Raw genomic sequence first — 20,718 nt, 5'->3', positions numbered from 1 at the left:
GCAAAGTAAATCAGTGTGCAGGAGCAAAAAAAAAATAATCAAAAGATGTGCTGCTGGCTGACAATGGCTTGCCCTGAAATAAAAAGTAGGTCTGTCTGTGGGCACAAGGAACAGCCTGACTGCCTCCCCTCCATCCTGCTGAGCTTTGTAGGTGAGCGTGTACTGGTCTCGCTTAGGCAATTTGCATGAACGGAAGTGTGACAAACGGGGACAGTCCCTCCCTTGAAGTAACAGGCCACAGAAGGGAAGTTTAGCAAAAATAGGAGCCATTAGCAGTCATTCCATCTCTCTCTCTGAAGTTCACTGAGGTTTAATTAAAGCACTGATACGTCTTCGACTGACCTTATTTTCATACCTGATAATCAGTAAACTCATTACCATTTTTTAAGCTTGGTTTTGAATCCAGCTAATTAGCACTCTTTGGGTCAGCATCCAAGTTAAATACAAACAAAGACAGGAGGAAAATTCCTGTGTATTTTGCGTGCAATGGGGACTGGTCACCCAATGCCATCACCAAGTGCCTGGAGCAATGGCTGTGCTGGGGGGTGGATGGTGGCATTGGACTTTGGGCACTGGGGCATTGAAATATCTCAAAGACGGCTCTCTGCAGCCAAACCCTTTGTGAGCTGTACTTGAAGAGGTCTGGAGAAGAGTGAGGTAAAGTCAGGTTGGATATTAGAAGTTGTTTCTTCTCAGAAAGAATGGGTCAGGCTTTGGAACAGGCTGCCCAGGGAAGAGGTGGAGGCACCATCCCTGAAGGTATTCAAGAAATGTGTGGCACTGAGGGACATGATTAGTAGGCATGATGGAGATGGACTGACGGTTACAGTAGTTGATCTTAGAGGCCTTTTCCAACCTTAATGATTCTATGATCCTGTGGTTTCGTAGCTCCTGGTTACCTCTGTGGTTAGGATGGAAGAAATGAGAAAGGACCAGCACAGTTTGCAGCACTGATGTTCCCAGAAGGCAGGCGTGGTCTTCTCCATGTTCACCATGGTGCTGAGACAGACCCTAGTCCAGGCAATGGGAAATGTTGGTCAGGCTGTTCACAATGCCCCCATTGTGGCCCTATGCGTCTCCATGTGCAGTGCCTGCTGACACTGCTCACAGTTCCCATCCCAGAACAAGCTGCTGCCGCTGCCACCATCAGGAATTGCCAGCAGTTTTAATGCTGGGGAGGAAACAAATAATTATAATACTTAGCACCTGGCTAGCACTTTGCACATTGACAGCACGGCACAGCCATCGGCTAATGAAGTGAACGAGATGTTCATTTACGCAATGAATGTTAACGCTCAGTTAAAGCCTACAAAACACAGCACCAAATGGTAGAGCTGCAGATTCAGCCGGTGGCTGCTAGGCACTTCCTTCCTCATCGGGGATGGTGCTTAGCAATACTTAAACTATTCCTCTTCCTCCCGCTTTTCCTGATGTCTGTGTGTAATGGCCTGTTCTTAAACAAGCCGGTCCCTTTCCGGGAGCTTGTCAATCTTATACTGTAAGATGCCCATTATGGTCTATGTGGAGTGTGCTAGGCAGGCTGTTCAGCCTCCTGGGAGCAGAAGGCTCTGCTGCAGGGCTTTGCCAGAGCCATGAACCAAAGGGAAAAAGAAAAGTACAATAACTGAAGCCAAAGCTGCCCCCTTCGTGGAGGCTTTGAGGGGTGTGCGGGGCTGCAGAGTACAGAGGCAGCAGGGGGGTATGCACCGCTCAGTGTGTGTTTAAGCAAAGAGTCTTTAGGATGCCTCGGGAAGCAAAATAAGAGGGGTGATGGTCGGAAGGCTGACAAGGGTCTTCACACCTGGCTTGGAGAGAGCATGCAGGAGGGGGCTGGATGCCTCCAGCCATTGCAGCAGCAATGTTCTGCTGTAGATGTTGCTTCTGTACTTATTCTTAAGAGACTGAGCACATTCTGCGGTCTTGGGAAGGGAAGGCAGGAGAAGCTGCCAGGTTAGGGAAAGAAAAAGAACTGTTTCTAAACTTAAAGTGCAAAACTTGATGGCAGATGTAACGCTATGTAAGCACCCCCTGCCTCACAGAGGAGAGCTGCCAGCAGTGTTTATGTATCCCTAATTTTGCAAAATAGCAACACGCAGCTCTACAGTCTGAGATTTTTACATGCATTGGAGCCCTGCAAGACTTCATCATGTTTCTGTAGGGAAGTATTGATAGCATTTGGAAAAGAGACTGGAACAAAATCTTCCAGGGGTTCATCCTGACCCTGCGGGTGTGCTGCAGCATGGCTTTGGGCAGAGCACTCCCTTTGCCTTTCTGTGGGGGCTCAGCCCATTCCCCATGCACCCAAACCTATGCTCTCACTGACTGAACAGTGCAGAGAGATGGGCAGTGCCTCACCCACTGCTGTGAGCGCTCACCCCAGGTTGTAAATACAACAGCAGTGAATCGTTCATTAACGAGTTGAAATTACATTAATACAATAATGGAAGGGATTTTTTTTCTCTCTTGGTTGAGGGAATAAATAACACTTACAAGAACAAAGCAATGGAAGCAGCACAGGAGATGGTGTTTTTAATGAAATGTGTATATTTACTTGCAAAAATGTGCTACAGATGCACATGCCAGGTAATAAACAAAGGGCTGAAAATCCGTCTGATCAGCAAGTCTATGACGAGCTACTAATTAGGTGTCTCTCATTTAGGAAAATCCACTCTGCTGATGGAGTTTTATGGGGGGGGGGAGGGATGGGACCGGGCTGTGCTGGAGCAGTGATGGGACAAATCGAGTTGCCAGCAAATCCATCCTCCACCTTCCGACAGGTAAAGGCAGACCCACCAGCCCAGTGCCTGCTCCAACAAACCCTTACTGCTGGTAGATGTAAGGAGAGACAGTGCAGAGTGGGCTTCAGCTGTGGCCTAAAACCATTCTTTAAAAATAAATAAATAAATAAATAAATAAAAAAGTCTTCGTAAAAGAGACTTTCTTGGCCATGGTCATTATAGTAAATGGAAGCAAAGAGATTAATAATGAAGTAACCCAAGCAAATCAAACAACGCAGACTGTCTCACATCCATTTCAGGCTGAAGTTCGTTTTGGCTCATGCATCTGAGCCTGAGTGAGTTTCTCTGATTGATGGCTGATAGCTCACATCCAGTTGTTGTTGTGGTTTTTTTCCCCCTCCTTTGTTTTACACTCAAAGGGTTTTTGAAGGCATGGTTTCGGAAATACCTATTGTCTGAGCCCAAAAATACATAGGTAGTTTCTAAATTGATTTTTGTAGACAGCTGCTATTTCCATTTCATTTCACTCGAGAAGAAATTATCTGTTCAGTTATTTTGCTGGCTGTGACAAACAACAGTCAAAAAACCATATGAAAAATAAAATAAAACAAAGAGTTGATGACAATTTTATACCCAGATAGACAGATAAAAATAAAGGCTCCCGCTTTCTCTTACACACAGCATTCAGTGTCAGACATCAAAGTTCCACTCCACGCTGAGCGCAGTGGCAGAAAAGCATCTTCCCAAGGCCATAAATAACGTGGTCAGGCCGTAATGCACTCAGTCAAGCCCGCGCTGAAGCACTTTGCTGCATGGGGTCAGGAAGAGTGAATCAATTACGTAAAGAAATGCCCACCGATGGGCATCCCACACCTGCTGTAGGGCTGCTCCCAGCTCTGTAAGGCATTTCTGGGCTGAATTCCTGCTGTAAGGCTCCTTAGCACGGCGGGGGCTGCGTCGCATTGCTAATGGTGCAGTAGGGTTTCTGGAGCCTTGCGTAGGAGTCATTTTATTTATTATTTAATTCTAAATAAGCACAATAAATAAATCATATGGCTGGCGTGCTATGCTGGTAGGTGCAATGGAAAAAGCAAAGATGGATGGATAACGTCACATTTTTGCCTAATAGCTGTACAGTTTCATGTTATATTTACGCTGTTTGATGTTTAGCTGCATCAGTATCGGAATATTAAAAGCATTTTTTAAAATCAATAATTAAACCTGGATTTCATTATTATTCAGAGTGTATAAATTCACCGGATGGTCGTATTAAGCGCGTTACAAATATCGCACATATGTAACTGTGCTCACACTAATTGCACATTCTGGCACATTATGGGGTAATGATGCTTGAAGTTACCAAATAGTTCAAAGATCAAAGGGCACACAGTCAAAGATTTTAAAATAAAGCTCCTGATTTGTGAATTGATGATAATGTGCTAAATTTGACCTCTTCCCCTCATATAAATAACCATATATAATTATATAATAATTACCCCTCAGTCCCACAGCAATTACAGAGTCATTCTACGGGTGTCTGAGCCTTGATAAGGACTGTGATACCTGGCATCTCTCCTGCCTGCATCTCTAGCTTGTCATCACTTGTACATGTGAAAATATATGGATAAAAGGAAGAAGTTGTTTACAATAAGGGTGGTGAGGCACTGGCACAGGTTGCCCAGAGAGGTGGTGGAAGCCCCTCTGTGTCTCTGGGGACACTCAAGGTCAGGCTGGATGGGCTCTGAGCACCTGATGGAGCTGCAGGTGTCCCTGTTCATTGCAGGGGAGTTGGACCAGGTGGCCTTTAAGGGTCCCTTCCAACTGAAATGGTTCAATGATTCTGTAAATAACCTGAGTTCTCAAATTTGTTTTGCTGAGAATTTCACCAAAGATGGGGGTTTCTTTCTGGTTGCTGGCTCTGCCTAATTGGGAGCTTACGGACAGTTGGAGCTCATCAGAGCATCGTTCACTCATCTTCAAAGTGTTGGAAACTGAGAGGGTCTGGTGGGCACCCAGGGTGCCCTGCAGAAGGCTGAAATGGGATGGCTGCTTTTGTATCACCATCCCCATTCAGAAAACAGAGTGAGCAAGAAAGAGCAAGGCAGCCTGACCAGGAGCCAAAAGGAGGTGATTATGTGGTTATCCAGAGAGATTCCTTCTATTACTTGAAAAATCAGAGAGCAGATTTAGAGAGACAGGTTGATGTGCTCGGGAAGATCAATGAAGATGAGAGCTTCATTGATGGCATATGCTTGGGTTTAGACACAGGTGTCAGCTCCAGCAGTAGTGGCAGCAGAAGGAGAAAGCCCATTGGTTATGCTGGTCTGCAATCGCCTCAAGGCACCCACCCAGCCCATTGCAGGGGCACTGCGTGCTGCCCCACAGGGGGACCATCCTGTCCCATAGAGTGAGCTGCTGGAGGCAAGAGGGCTGGAAATGTTGTTGTTGGCAAGGAAAGGATGAAGGGGCTTGCAGAGAAAGTGTTTGAGGGACAATAGAGATAGTTGGGAACGCTGGAGCACCGACCTCCACACGCACACAGGGTCAGCACGGAGCATATATTAAACATGTTAGCAGATATCGGGAGCCAAGAGTTAATTTTAAGGAGGATTGGAAGATATTCTCATTGCTTCAGTGAATATTTTAAAGCAACTGAAGCAGTTTCCAGCGTTACAGAAGTTTTGGTTTGTTTCATTTATGGGCTTTTGCAGATGCTTTCTGATGTCCAACATTCAGAAAGCTGAAATCATTGACTGTTCGTTTACCACAGTCAACAAAAGCTGAAAACTTAATTTTCCTAATGACTGTAGGACTTTCTGTCTGTATTCTGTATTTTAGTAAGCCATGAAAAATGCGCAGCGATACATGCAAGACACATAATTTAAGGCAGTGGTTAGCAAACAAGTTTTGTGATGGCCACAGATGTGACTCCAGACAGTTAACTGTGCTTGTAGATGTACTGAAGAATGGGTGTCTTTAGGAGTTATTTGGGAAATCCATTTTTTTATTGCATTTTTCTCTCAAATCCACGTACATGAACTGATGCTACTGGAACAGATTCAGTGCTCTGCCCCACTCAAGTGCTGAATAGCATTTTTTAATTCCTTGTTACAACTGTGTTAATCTTCAAGCTCTTCTTGGCTTGAATACGGAGGGCTCTTTGGAAAACTTCAAAAAATATATAGGTTTTAGATTTGTTGACTATGAGAAAGAAATATATAAATGTATAATACAACTAATTAGCCAAGTGGGTTCCTGATAAAAATGAATGAGTGAGAAAATGATTGTGGATACAGCGTGAAGAGCTGAATTTCTTTATTATGGTTTTTTACTCATTTCAATAAAATAAATGTGGGGGTGGCTTCAGAGGGCATGATGATGAGGGCAGAGAAGACAGCCTAAAAAGCATGGGCTGCAATGGCCAGGGTAGGAAAGGGTCAAACCCAGAATGATGTTCCAATGATTCAGCAGTTCCCTGTTTCCAGGGGATTCAAAATGCTGACACCGGGGGAGGTGGGTGAAACAAAAGCGTTATAAAGACAATCATAAAGTGTGAAAGTTTATATGGATGTGTGCAATATATATATATATATCTACTTGCACATCCGTACGTGTATATACAAACGTGTAATTTGCAGAGGGAGGGAGGTTGTGCCTGTGGGTGATTCTCTATACAAAATATGTCGTTCGGGAGTGGCAGCATCCATGTGAACAATTGCTCTGCAAGCCAGGAAAGTGTTTGAGTACTGTAAATCACCAAAGAGTTGAAAAACCAGGGGACTAATATAAAAAATTAGCAAATTAAGACTAATCAGGTTATTCAAGTGGAACTATTGTATTTCATTCAAAGCGCAGTAAACATATGGATTAATCAGCCAATACGACCACTGAGGCAAAAACTGTCACTTGTGCCCTGGAAAAAGAAATATTACTTCTTTTTTTTTTTTAATTTCTACTTGTTCATGGAGCAGAAACAACTGTTTAGATGACCCACAGTGAAAGTAGATTTGCCAATGAAAGTGGTTTGAAGTGTAGTTCAGCTGATCGTCACAGATGCGGTTTTCGATCTGTCATTTTAATTTATTTTAAAACAAATGGAGGTGTTACAGTCTGCCTGATTCAAGTGGTCCATATGCAATTTACAGAGTGAAATAGTCAGTGCAGATACAGAAATATTTAACTTATCCTGAACCCAAAGCCGTGCTCATCTCTCCATGGTTCATACCAGTGGGGGTGAGCATGTTCTGTACCCTCAATGGGCACTGCAATGCCTGAAGCAATGAATCCTGCCCTGGTGGACTTACTGATGGGATAAACTCTCTGGCCCTCCACCGTGTGTGGCACAGCCCTGAGCCCACAGTGTTGATGGCAGAAAAACACAGGTCCTGCATTTACATAATGAAATCTCACTTCTCTTACAGCCTCCTTGGGAATACCTGGGCAGGGGGAGTTGCGTGTCTGAGTATGCTGTCTCAGCCTTATCTAAACACCCACAGAACTGCTCATAGAGTTCATTAGTAGCTTATGAGTGTGTGTGCTTGCATTCCTCATCAGCGCTAATTGCATGGCAGTATCAGCCCCTCTGTCTGTGGACCCCAGAATGAGGGGCTGCTGCATCCGAGCAGGAGAGCATCCCACCCCATTTAGCAAAGAGCCCGGCTCGGGCTGACCTCACTGAGACAGATTGCCTTCCGAAGCTCAGAGAAGTCCTTCTGAATGTGAGATGTTAATTGTGGCAGGAATTAAGGATTAAGCAGTCATGGCTTCAGGTTACTATTGGGAACTGAAAGCAGGATTACAAAGGAAACTGGGCCATGCCCTCACAATGCTATTACCCCAGTTCTTGAGTCTAAAAAACCTTTGAAACTCATCCTCAGTGACCAATAAAAACGAGTTTAAATTGTGCTTAGTGAGGCCTGAGGAAAGAAGCCATAACTGTGCAGCCACGGCTTGGACATCTTTCAGCACAGAAGATAACATCAAGGACGAAGGGGTGAAACCTGGTCTTGATTTATGTCCTCTGCAACCTTTATCAGCACCTCAGCCACAGTGCCACAGCCACAGCTCCTGCCTGGGGACAGACCCCATGTTGGGGCCACACAGTCATGTCCCATGTCCCTGCAAAGTGATCTGAAGTGAATGCATGCAGCTACAAATGCACTGCAGAAGTGAATGCATTGCAGATGTCAATGCATTGCATAAACATTTCCCCTTGGGCAGAGCACCAGCTGAAGTCCCACAGAGTCCAGCCTCTAAGCCAGGGTAGGGCTGTGTTTGGCTCCCATGGGTGCATCAGCTCTGTCCCCCAGTGGCACCCACCAAAGGGCTCAGCCTTTGGGTGATGCCGCTCAATTGTGTTCTAGGGGGATGCTCAGATATTTATGATGGTTCATACTGTGCTGCAAAACGCCGTGTCTGACCCCAGAACACAAAGCTGTAGAGATGAACAGGAAGAAAAAGAAATTCCATGGTTGAAATTTACGATGTGGTAGCACATATTTAATAACCAATTAAACCCAAGATTTATCGGGAGTTAAATTACATTTGTATTATAAATAGAACTAGAATATACTGTTATAGAACAAAAGCAAAACATCTTAGCATTTAATACTGTAAAAGACAAAGCGATCTAATGGACCCTAAATGTTAATGGGTGTAAAGATTTACACTTTAATTGCATTTTTAGGTCATCCTATTTTACAGTGTTCTTTTTATCTATGTACATAGAAATCAACAATGTGCTGCAACATTATACTTAGGAGTGGCAAGACTGACTTTCGGATACCTGCTATTATAGGCAAGATCGCTTTCTTTCTTATCAATCCTTGCAAACGTTTTAATTGAAATGGGCAGTGGACTTTCACTGACCTTGGCAGCGTGCATGTGAGACCTTCATAGCAAATCAAGCCGGTGGGAAGTGTGGGATGGCAAAGCCAAGAGGGAAGGAATGGTAACGAGATGATTTCTGTTTGCAAAGCCAGCAAACAAACAGTATTTGATTTGGGGATTTGCTTTATGGCAGGGAAAAAAAAAATAACAACAACTAGCAAATGGTGAAACTTAAAATTACAACTAATGATACTATCAGATAATAATGTCATGCTTCTTAAAGTATTACCATCTATAATCCAACTTTGGGATGATGTCTGAGGCTGGCATTTTAGGTGATGCTTCTGTAGCATACAGAAATGCTACAAACTTCCCAGAACCTGATCACTGCGCTCATAAAATGTCTCTTCCAGTCTGTGTTACTGCTGCAGGATTCATCAGCTGGGTTACAGTTATAGATGAATCTAACTCATATTACATTTGAAAAAATAAATGTGCACTAAAAGTAATTAAAGCATGTTGGTTCATGAATAATACACCATTTTACTACTATTTGCAGAGTATAATGAGACAAGCTACTAAATTGACAATGAATGCTCTATTATGTGATTGCCAACTGTTTTATAAGATATTGAACAGATTCATTTATTCTATCATCATGTGCATTATCAAGCTATTGCTTTTTAATAAATTAATTTATCCTGCGTCTCCAGAGCCCGGCTTTGAAATCTGGCTGAAGGCATAAATGAAATTAATTTTGTGGTCGGAGCGTAACCGTGTGCTCAGCGCCTCCCAAATAATGCCCGCAGCAGCAGCAGGCGGCTGTTGGGCTGGGGCACGCTCCGCTAATTGCAGCGGCCATGGGTGCTCCCAGCAGCAGCTGTTGGGAACACTGGCTCCCCAACAGCTCTCTTCTGCTTGGTTTCCCTTTCCCTGCCCTTCGCCCCTTCCCAGCACCCTGCCGTAAATTGATCCTTAAATTGTTTAGCGGCCTCAACCTCGTGACGGCGCTTCATCCCCACTGGGCAATGGTGTCACTGGGCAACGTGGTGGTGTGGGGCAATGGTGCCATTGGGGAAACAATGTGGTAGCAGGGGCAGTGGTGTCAATGGGGCAGCAACATGGTGGGGGCAGTGGTGTCAAGGGGGAAGCAACGTGGTAGCAGGAGCAGTGGTGTCAATGGGGAAGCAACATGATGGCAGGGGCAATGGTGTCAATGGGGAAGCAACATAGTGGGGGCACTGATGTCACTGTGGAAGCATTGTAGTAGCAGGAGCAGTGGTGTCAATGGGGAAGCAACATGGTGGGGGCAATTGTGTCAATGGGGAAGCAACGTGGTAGCAGGAACAGTGGTGTCAATGGGGAAGCAATGTGGTGGTCGGGGCAATGGTGTTATTGAGGAAACAATGTGATGGCGGGGCCACAGTGCAAGCCCCAGTGCAGGGTTATCCCTCGGCCCTCAGAGCACCACGTGGTGTCCGCGCAGCCCCAGTGCTGCTGGTAAACAGCTCCTAATTACAGCTGTTGACAGGGCTCACCGTGTTGTAACCAACCTCGCTGCGGCGTTATTATTTCTGAAGGGAGCGTTTCTCCATATTTTTAACAATAAGTCTGACAGGTGTCATATTAAAAACAGTGCTTAATTCTAATGCAACTATTCCCACCCGCCCTTCCCTTCTCATTTTTGCGCCTCTGTAATGCATGAATTTCTCCTGCTCATAAAGATTAAAGGAGCAGCTTTGCTGGAAGGAAAATACTCCCGGTGTGTTTGTAGTGTGGGTGCATAGAGATGGGCTCAGCCCTGGCTCCAGCCAGGGAGAGAGAGAGAGCGAGAGAGGGGAGCAACAGAGCCTTCCCTGGGAGGGAGGAGAGCAAACCAGGAGCCACTGAAGCGACCTTTGGGCTCCGTTTGAGCCGTGACTGCGTGCCGGGCTGTGGGCTGCCATGCTCGGCTGGTGGCTGCCCACCAGAGACCCGGCCGGGCCAGCAGCTCGCTTAGAAGTTTACACTGGATTTAAGTCAAAATGCTCAAACGCGGCTGTTCAATCACTGCTAACTGTGTGCTCGGCAGGCAGCTCCCTGCAGGCTCCTCGCTTGTAAAATCCAATACGCCACATAAAGCACCAGTTTACAGAGGGGCGGGGGGGAGGCAGGAGGTATTTCTCTGCCATCCTACCTGCCTGGTTTCTTGTGCCACTGCCTTGCATGGGGTTGGAATGGCTTCAACACATCCCACATGTAAACTGGGCAGAAATACCACAGTAAGGTGTAGCTCTGTCCATGGCTGGAGGTTGGAACTGGTGCTGGATTGTGTTCAGAGAAAGGCAACAAAGCTGGTGCAGGGTCTGGAGCACAGGTCTTATGAGGAGCAGCTGAGGGAACTGGGCTGGTACAGTCTGGATAAGAGGAGGCTCAGGAGAGACCTAATTATTCTCTACAACTGCCTGAATGGAGGCTGGAGTGAGGTGAGGGGCGGCCTCTTCTCCCAGGTTACACTGGTAGGACAAGAGGGAATGGCCTTAAGTTGCACCAGGGCAGGTTCAGGTTGGATATTCAGAAACACTTCTTACAGCAGTGATGCAGTGGCACAGCTGCCCAGGGAGGTGGGGGTGGGTTGGCGTTGCACTAGATTGTCTTAGTGGTCTTAACACTTAATGATTCCATGATTCTACAATCTGTAAAGTCAAACCCAAGCCTTTCTGTGATTCTATGATTCTGTGCTTTCCACAGCATGGGAACTGCCCTTTCTTCAGGCTGCTCACCCACTTGCCTGCTGCACCAGACCTGCATGGTGCCAGCCTCCTCCCCAAAGCATTGGCTAATGTTTGGTTTTTGTAGTAGTTCCTTCAACAGTGACGATTACCAGCCATAGCAGTCTCATTAGGCATTTGGCGATTTGCTCTGTACCCCCTTAAGACAGATGATTTTCTGGGATTCAGAAAAAAAAAAAATGTAATATTATTTCTTCCTCTCTTTTCTTTTTGCATAAGCAACTGCCCAGCAAATTGATAAGAGCCCTTTTTAATTAGATAGTGAAGTTGTACGGGTAATGTTCCATATAAAAGGTCTATAAAACACAGCAGAATTAATAAAATGATTGCTTCTCATTTAAATCAGGTCCTCCAAAGGGATCCGTATGTCTTGCTTTGGTCTGTTCGTGGTACTTCTCTCCACCACCCAGCCATGAATTGATTAAAATCACATTCTTCACTTAAAACTGGAGCCCAGTTGGTAAGAGATACTGGAGAGCAATTAAGATCTGTGTGCAGACACATGAACCCCCCCCCCCCCCCCCCCTCTAACCCCATAAAAAACACACCAAAAGGAATCACTGTGCATTGCTTGGATTATATGCAAACACAGCTCATGTTGACAGCTACCTCTGGATGACTCCATCAGTGCACACTTTATCTCCAGCTGTCCAAGTAATTTTCCCAGGATTTCGCCCCTCTTTTTCACTCCTCTCCACACAGATGGATTAGAGCAACAAACGGTTTACATGCTGCACATCATTAGCTATCCTCCCTCACTACCCAGCAGATAACAACTGGGCTCTATCATCAGGACATTCATAACACCTTGACACTTTTACAACTACACTATTCTCTGCCAGAGCAATCTTCTCTTTTAAAGCACAGAGCTAATTCACCAAACACCCGTTGGAAAGTGCTCTGCAAAGGCAACAGGGGTTGGAGAGACAAGAAAAAGCACAGCCCAGAGCAGGCATCCAGTAAATAACATGGTTAGCACTGTAGGAAATCAGTCTACCACAGCCACTCCTAAAGGTCTGCAGGATGGGAAAAACCGTATGGATAGGACTGGTTTTGTGCTTGGGTCTGTTTTCCATTTGGGGTGAGGGAGCAGCTCATTGCTTAGAGAATTTCAAGCCAGACTGAGCTCGGGCTGAGTGCCTTTGAGGCCCTTATGCTTTGGCCAAAACCATGCTGAAGGCCAGCCGCAGGCTCTAAAGGCTGAGGGTGTAAACTCAGATGTTTAGGAAGATCTTTGCAATCCCAGTCCCGTGGGATCCCTCCCCCCCACCAAACTGCAAGGCACTGGTTTTACCACCAGCTGGGCTGGTTTTCCCAAACTGCATCCAGACTCAGGGCTTACATTGAGAACAAAACACAAGCCTGAATCAGCCACTCTGCATGGAAAGAAATATGTCAAATACTAGCAGTATTTTCCAAGCTTCTCAGCACGCCCCCCTGCCGCCCCTCACCATATATTTTAAAGTATGGTACACGCTTGTTTAAAAAAGAAATACATAAGGAGAAAGAGTAATTACCGTAGCTTAAATTCAGCCTGATAAGAAGGACTTGCACAGTTTGAGCAGCTGTTCCACTGCCATTCAGATTATGAAAATATAATCCTAGAGAACCTTGTCAAGATAAATACGGAGCATGAAATGTATAGGCATTTTTTCCCCTGCCGCATATAATGATCAATTCCAAAGCCACAAGTGATACCAAAGGACAAAATAAGATCTGTCTAGACTTTCTCACTTACAAGATATTGATCATTCCAATGGTAAACTGGTTAGTATAAGTGTGTTTGGCTTGAAAGGTCATGAGCTTAACACCTGACAAGGAGTTATTCAACCTTGATATAAGTCAAATTATTGCAGTGTTGCTGGAAAGACTTTAATAATAAAAATACCTACCTGCTCTGAAAACATCTGAAATTTGTCTTCCAGATGTCAGAAGAAAATTAAAAAAAGAAAAGCAAAGACCTGGCATGGTTTCTTGCTGGTTCCCCTCTATCTGGTCCCTGCAGTCAGCTCCGTCCTGGGCGGACCATGGGCAATGCCCACAGCACAGAGAACACGTCCATTCCCATAGGAGCTTTGGGAGTTTGCTTGTTCATAAATATGGACTTGGGAAGAAGCGTGGCACCTATAAAGACAGGGACAAAAAAAAAAAAAAAAAAAAATCACCAGGTGGGGGGATAACCATAAGACTATTAGGGGCTTGATGCAAGTAGACTGGATCTTTTCCAAGAACTATAAATACATGCTCTCTTTTGCTTTATCCAGTCGTTTTTGTTTTGCTGATATGATACCAGTTAAGGTTAATGGGGTTTGCTTTAATATCAGGCGCAGGATCACTTAACTACCTTTAATGAACACCGGAGTCAATGCTTTGTGGAGTGATTCACACAGACATTGCCTCAGGTAAATCAACCAGAAAAAATGTAAGCCAGTCAAATAAATAAACCTGACTAGCTGTAAATGTGCCAAATTTTACACCAAAATATATTTGAAAGCCAATGACTTACTTAGGCACATCTAGGATATTAAAATGGAGGGTTTGGAGTCTGTTTCTTTTCAATTGCTTTTCCTTTTTAACGTCCTGCACATCCCTCCTGCACTGAAACCGAGCTGAGTGTAAAAAATTATTTTCACAAGTGTTTCTAATAGAAGCAAACGCTCTGCAGCTTTGTGCCATTTTTTATTTGGAATGAAAATGAAAAAAAAGTGCAAGGTTGGTTTTTTTTTTTTTTTTTTTTTTTGCTGGCTATCTCTGTATAGGAGAGCAAGAAACAAAGGCAGAGGACAGAGAAAGTGAATTAAAAAAAAAAGGGAAAGAAAAAGGAGAAAGAGAATGAGAGAAAGAAAGAGTGAGCAAACACTCACTGAGAGATTTTACCTGAGCTGGAGAAAATGGGGACAGTTACACAGAATCATAGAATCATAGAATGGCCTGGGTTGAAAAGGACCACAGTGATCATTGAGTTTCAACGCCCCTGCTATGTGCAGGGTTGCCAACATGTTAGTTAGCTATGGCAATGCACCAGTGCCAGTGAGTATTTATTGACCAGAAACTGATCAACTTCATAAAGTCACCGGGCAGCCTGCTTTCATACTAATGCAAAACTGTGCTGATGTTGAAAACGCTTTCTCCTTGTAATACTGCAAGAAAAAACTATGTGGGAATAAAAACTGCCGCCCACACGTTCTTTGAACAAGGTCGGCAACCTCTTCAAGCACTGAGCAGTGCCAGTCGGGGTGTACAGCCCTGCTGTCCTGGGCTGGGGTACTGGCATATGAGAGCAATTCGTTTTTTGGTATGAAAAAGAAAAATAATCCTTTTCAGAAGACTGCTGCACGGGTGACAGAAGTTAATCAGTTTTTTGCCCCAGACAAACTCCAGACAACCCAAGGAATTTGACTGTAACCAACACCTCAACGTGCAACCACTGTGACCCACACCAACAAACCTTTCAGGCATTACCCAATACCAGGATCTGGTCTGTGTAGCACAGAACAGACCTAGGAGACCAGAAAGAGTTCTTTTTCCTTTTTTTCTTCTTTCCAAAAAAGCTGAATAGAGATGTTGCTCTTGCTGGAACAGCCCTTTTTGTTTCTTTATTCTGCCAAATGTTTCGATGCAGGAGCAAGAGCTGGCCTTGGGGTAGCAGCCTGCTGTAGAGGAAGAACGATGAGCAGGATTGCTCATTTAGGGAAGGCAGTGGCAGCACAGGCTGTGCAGCAGATATAAGCAAGACCATATTGCTTTTATTGCTGCTTTAGGAAAGGCTGCAGCATTGGGTAAGGAAGTCAGCAAGCAAGCATCAGTGGAGAAGTCAGCAGCAGCTGAGGCTGCACTTGGGCAGAAGGCTGAAAGATGCCAAGGGCTTTGGAGGAAAGAAAAAGCCCCCATTTCCTTGGTATAAAGCTGGGTCAGCTGATTCAGCCTAGATTGGAGCACAATAGCTCCCAGCTTCCCCACTGAAGAAATTTAAGTTTACAGAAAGAGAGAGTCCTTACCTGCAGAGATTTCCACCCTTGTGCACAGGAGACTGAACGCTGCAAACCTAAGGAGAGCTCGCACTAAGCTAGGGTTAGCTGGAAATGCAAGAATTAGAGTCAAAACTGTACATGGCTTTTAGGTATAGCTGTGACATCCTCATTCCTTACAGAAGTGTGGTGGGGCTTTCCATAGGAGGATGCTAGGGGTGCTCCTCCCAGGTGACTGTATGCCTTATTGGAACACCTATGCAACGGCTGAGTCCAGATGAGACAAATCATAGGAGACAGACTGTTAGCAATAAATCATTTAATAAGGGGCTCATATAAGCTTCTATTAACAATGTGTCCTTCTATTTATGTGTTTATATTCTGTCCACAGAAAATGTGATGCTGGACTGATGATGGCTTAGGACAACGTTCTGGCACGAAGACAGCTACAAAGCACAAAATACAAAATACAAAAAAAAAAAAAAAAAAAAGAACTCAGAAAGAAACAAGAAAAAAACAGCATTCTCTTGGTATCAACGAGAAGCTCTTTATTTTTCCTCAAGTTTTCTTTTCTAAAAAAAAAAAAAAAAATTACTAAGACATTTGCAGAAATGAGACAAACTTTCTCTTCAGGTGACGGTATTCAAGCAAGCATGTTGTTTTATTAAATTTAAAGAAAAATAGAGAAATTTGGGATACAGTATCAGGAGAACTGAGAAACTGTGAATTTTCCATGAAAAAAAAAACCACAACAAACTCCTTAAAACTGAACTGAGACATGGATGGAAATACCACTTAACCCCCTGATTACACCCTGTGCGTTCTTTAGGAGACAACATCATCTTTGCTAACTCTATGATATTAGGGAATGGTTTACAAAATATCTTTTATTATAATCTTTTAAGACAAAAGAAATATTTAATTAAGCTGTGATTTTGACATTTCTGTTCAGAAGTCTTCTTGCACCCTCTGTTTTTAGATAGCATGGATGTATTTGCAGCCAGCAGTCAAGGGCAGGAGAGATTTCTTTCCTTAATAATCTTTTTATTCGCCACACCCTACAAAATCCTTGCAGGGAAAAGGAATCAACACCGCTACCATATCCCGATCGATACCTACAGCCTAACAGACAGTAATTATCAAAATAAAGAGGAAATCCCATATTGGGCTACATACCTAACCCATTAATCAAAACAACAGAGAATATCTGTGGCACCGCGTTTCTGCAATAGCACAAAGCATGCCTCCTTGGGTTACACTTTGAACAGGCTATAATCAAAAGAAGAGAGGCACGACTAACTAAGCCCCAGGAAGCCGCATTGTCCCTTTAACCCGCCGTATTCCCCATTTCCCATTAGTACTTAACATTTTTCACTATGTTGTGACTGCTATTATTTCATTTAACACCGGTTAATCTCTATCGGAGGTATACGGAAACCCTCTAGATGATAAGATTGGACGGGCTCCAGCACTGGCAGGTTCCGAGCGCGCGGGGCGTTCCGTCACGGGGACCGCCTGCCAAGCTGCTCACGGATCAGCCTCTCGCTCAGCTCCCACAGGGCCACGGCCGTCAGCTCATTGCGAGCCTCGGCCGAGGGCAGGCAGCGGCAGCAGTTGTTGAAGTACATCCCTCCCAGCCCTTCCAGCTCAGCGGCCGTCGCGCAGTACACGGTCGTGGCGGCTCCTTGTTGCTGAAATGACACACACACACACAGAAAACAACAAAAAAAAAATTGAAAAAAACCCTATATATATATATACCCACACATTATATGTATATTTATATAGAGAGAAATACAGGTATTTTTATCGCTGTCAGTTTGCTTGCAGTCCGTCGGAGCTGTACGTCTTTGGGAGAGCATCGGTAAAGCACTGCAACTGGAGCATTGCTAAGGATGCTGCCTCTCTGCCTGCTGGCCACTTACCTGCAACACACTCGAATGAGGAGTTATTTTTCCTTTTTATTTGCTCTTAGAGTGAAAGAAATAATCCAGAATCTCATTCCCCTATCTCTGCTCTTTTTGCTCTTTTTCAACAAACCCTGGGGGGTACTGAAAAAAACTCCTACAACCAGAAAAGTTGATCCAAGAAACCAGAAAAGTTGATCCAAGTTTCAAAGCAGCACCTAAAAGCTCCCTTCCAACCCCCAAACACCCCATACTTCGGGCACCACCATTTCCTAACCCTGACAAGCAGTGCAAACTGACAGGTGTATCTATTTTGGTGGGTGGTTTTTTTTTTTTAAGCTTCTCGTACAAAATTAACCTGGGCACTCCAATTAAGACCTATCACATAAAGTGCAATTGGGCTTTGTGCCAAACCGGCCCATCTATCTCTGATCTGCGGTTTTGCTGTGGCCATTGTCACCGCTGCCGTGCAAGAATGTTTATCTGCTGCAAGCAGAGAGGTCGGTTCTGCACAGACATGAACCTTTCCAGTGTTTGTTTTTTCTTTAATTCTCTAATAACCAATTTCTCACGTCTTATAATGCTTTAAGCAGCAGGTAGATTAGAAGCTTCTGTGGAGCAGAGATTTTTTTCTCTTCCTTTTTCCTTCTTTTATTTTTTTAATCACAAAGTGAACTATGTGATGGATTGGCTTCTCCAAATTTCTCCAACAGAAAGCTGGAACTGGAGGGCATGTGGGCAACAGTGGGAACACCCCATGGATGGGGCACTCAGGGCTGCAAGCACAGTGCCAGGAGAGATGCGAAGAGAGCATGAAACTGGCTGCCTTTGTAAACTGTAATTAAAAATAATAGGTGAGAGTGCAAAGCAAGACACAGCACGCAGTGCTAATTTAAAACCGATAGTTTATCTGGCATCTTGTGATTATTTACGTACATCTTAGTCCTTTCTGTGGTAACTCATTATGGGCTGATAGGAATCAGAATAAAGAAGCTGCCAAGTATGACAGAAAAAGTAAACGAAGAGAAATTAGACGTTGCCACATTAGGATAATTTAATGGGAAAAGAGAATGAGCTTCAACCTCTTCTGATTTTCCTGCAGTTGTTTTTTTTTTTTTTTTTTCCTTGGCCTTTCAGTGTCACAACCAGGGAAACTCAGGGTGCTGCTCGGGGGTCAGCCTCCAAAAATTCTACTCTGCATTCTCATCCTTCAAGGGCGGCCTTTCTAAAAAACCTCAGTTCTCTTAATTGAGGTGTCTCAATTTTATAACAGCAAAGGAAGGCGTATTTGTCTGCAAGATAGGCAATTTTCTCAGAAGATGGGATTAAACTGATAATGATGGCTCCACGGCTTAGGAATGATCTCTCATAACAAGGTAAACCAAACCTGTCTGTATTAAGGCACATATTTATCATCAGACCAAAATATTTTTAACTATAATTTTAACTATAATGCAAAGCAATCCTCTTATTAAACCACTGTATTTTTTTAAAAAGAGAAAGTATCTTAAAGGCAGTAGCAGAAATGTAAGAGAGTTCTACTAAAGATTAACAGAGAACAATATTATGCTCATTTGAACTATCCTGTAAAGCTTCATAGCACAGGTATGTTCACTGTATTCAGCTGTTTATTCAAAGCCCCCAAAGAGTGTTATTATTAGTTTTTGCAAGCAATTCAACTGGACTTTTATTGGAAAGGTAAAATTAAACTCAAGTGCTCAATGCAGAATGAGAGCCCTTAAGCTACTGCTTTAAAGCATCCGTCCGGCCAAGTCAAACTCAGGCTAGCTTGAAGAGAACTCAGCTAATTCATAAATGAAAGTTTATCAGAGCAGTTCAAAATCCAAACCAAACAATAATTTATCTTTTCAAATGAGTCAAATTTGATGATTCTTAAACAAAATTCTCAGCAGGCAGAGGACGTCCTGCAGCATAATGGCAGTACTTTATACCTCCAACACTGACACAGCCTCAACTCCAAAAGAAGAGAATAGTTTTCCCTGTGCGCGTGTAAGATATTTACTTTAAGTGATAAAAGATTATGTGGCTGGAAGCCCAAAGCACTTTATCATGTGATGCCTCCAGTGTTTCACTGAGGACTGGATGTAAGCAATGTGCCATTTGCTTTTTGGCTGTGTATATCTTTACATCCTTCTAAGTGTTTCAATTGTCCTGAGTGGTTTGGTAGAAAAAAGTTCAATTGTTCTCACATAGGAAGAAAAGTATGTCTTCTATTTATTATTTAAGAGAAATGCAGTCATATTTATCCCTTTGTTGACAGAGGGTAAAGCTTAAATGACATAAAATAATGGACGAACGTGAACTCATTGAGCCTAGGAGCTTGATGATAACAAAAGTAAGAAATAGAAGGTAACTCTCAGGTTCCCAAAGCCATTTAAGCATCTAAATTCCTTTGGTGAGTGCAGGATCTTAAGTGACTTGCCCAGAGACAGAGGGGACTCAATAATGCTCTGGGTCGGGTGGGATTCTGGGAGGTCCCCACCCCAACAGGACCCAAGGAAGCCCATAGTGACCTTGCCAAATGGGAAGGTCCTTGTGCAACTGACCCCTACTTGGCATCAACCCCCTCGAAAGAGCCGGGGCTGTGGATAACTGCAGAGCCAATGCACAACCGGGCTGAGAAAATGCTGAGTTTCTCAGTAAATATTGTTTAGCCCTTCTGAACGCAGTCTTTTGAATGACATCTTTATACACTGGGCCTTATGACAGTTTAATAACAAGTTTTAATTTTTTTGCTCATCAGCTTTCCTGTTCACATATCATCAGCATACGACAGCAGAGGATGTTAGGGAATCTAATTAGTAAACAATTCCATACTGCTGATACAAGATGAAACATTCTTAAACCGATAAAAAGAGCACTTTAATCACTGTTGAATGACTTTCAATGCCAAGCGGTTTGTGCCATGTCAGAACATAATTTGAAGAAGATTAGAGTACTATATAAAAGAATTAATGTTAACAACTTCGTTAAAAAACGTCTTAAACAATGAGCTTGTCAGTTGTCACAGGCTCTCCCTGATCTATTGTGATTAACGTCCCCGCTCCCAACAATTTAAACCAATAAACAATGCTAAAAGCTCCGGGCAACCTAAACATTTTTTTTTCCATATGTCCATCGGTTGTATATGGTGCTAATCACCCGGGCCGGGGGTCAGCTGCCTTAACCCTAACAAAGGCACTGAGTGGGGATGATGAATACGCAGGATAAAGAATTTGTGAGAAGCCCAACTGAATCTTTTATCATGCCTCAATGCCATTTCCGATGCTGGCAAACGTCTGAAAGCTGCTAGGCAAGCACCACGCCATCAATCTTTCCAGTGTACGTAAAATTACCCAGGAATCTTGTTTTGGATTAAGTTGAAGAGCGTCTAAGTAATAATAAGGGTTCATCATTCTCCTTTGCAAATCATTTGTCAGTTTTGTAATACAATCTCAAACTGCAGAAGGGTGGGATTTGTAAAGCCGTTGCTGTTTATTTATAG

The 20,718-nt window shown here is 43.8% G+C and overlaps 2 protein-coding genes across 3 annotated transcripts in view; one reads left to right on the top strand and one right to left on the bottom strand.

Annotated features, from left to right (window-relative positions):
* MAF (MAF bZIP transcription factor) overlaps positions 1–16,889 on the top strand; it is a 160,029-nt gene extending 143,140 nt beyond the window's left edge. Inside the window, exon 4 of one of the 2 annotated variants that reach the window (XR_005862881.2) lies at positions 15,698–15,774. The gene's annotated coding sequence lies outside the window, so the exon portion shown is untranslated. 2 annotated transcript variants of the gene reach the window in all.
* The window catches only part of WWOX (WW domain containing oxidoreductase), a 472,878-nt gene continuing 468,100 nt past the window's right edge, over positions 15,941–20,718 (bottom strand). Inside the window, exon 9 of the mRNA NM_001030574.3 lies at positions 15,941–16,997. Within this exon, the coding sequence (NP_001025745.2) occupies positions 16,809–16,997 (189 nt within the window). The 3' untranslated portion in view covers positions 15,941–16,808. The remainder of the gene's footprint in view (positions 16,998–20,718) is intronic.

The sequence above is a fragment of the Gallus gallus genome, chromosome 11, assembly GCF_016699485.2.
Source record: "Gallus gallus isolate bGalGal1 chromosome 11, bGalGal1.mat.broiler.GRCg7b, whole genome shotgun sequence".
NCBI lineage: Eukaryota > Metazoa > Chordata > Aves > Galliformes > Phasianidae > Gallus > Gallus gallus.
The sequence above is the reverse complement of the archived record's forward strand: the minus strand, read 5'-3'. Positions and strand labels throughout refer to the sequence as shown.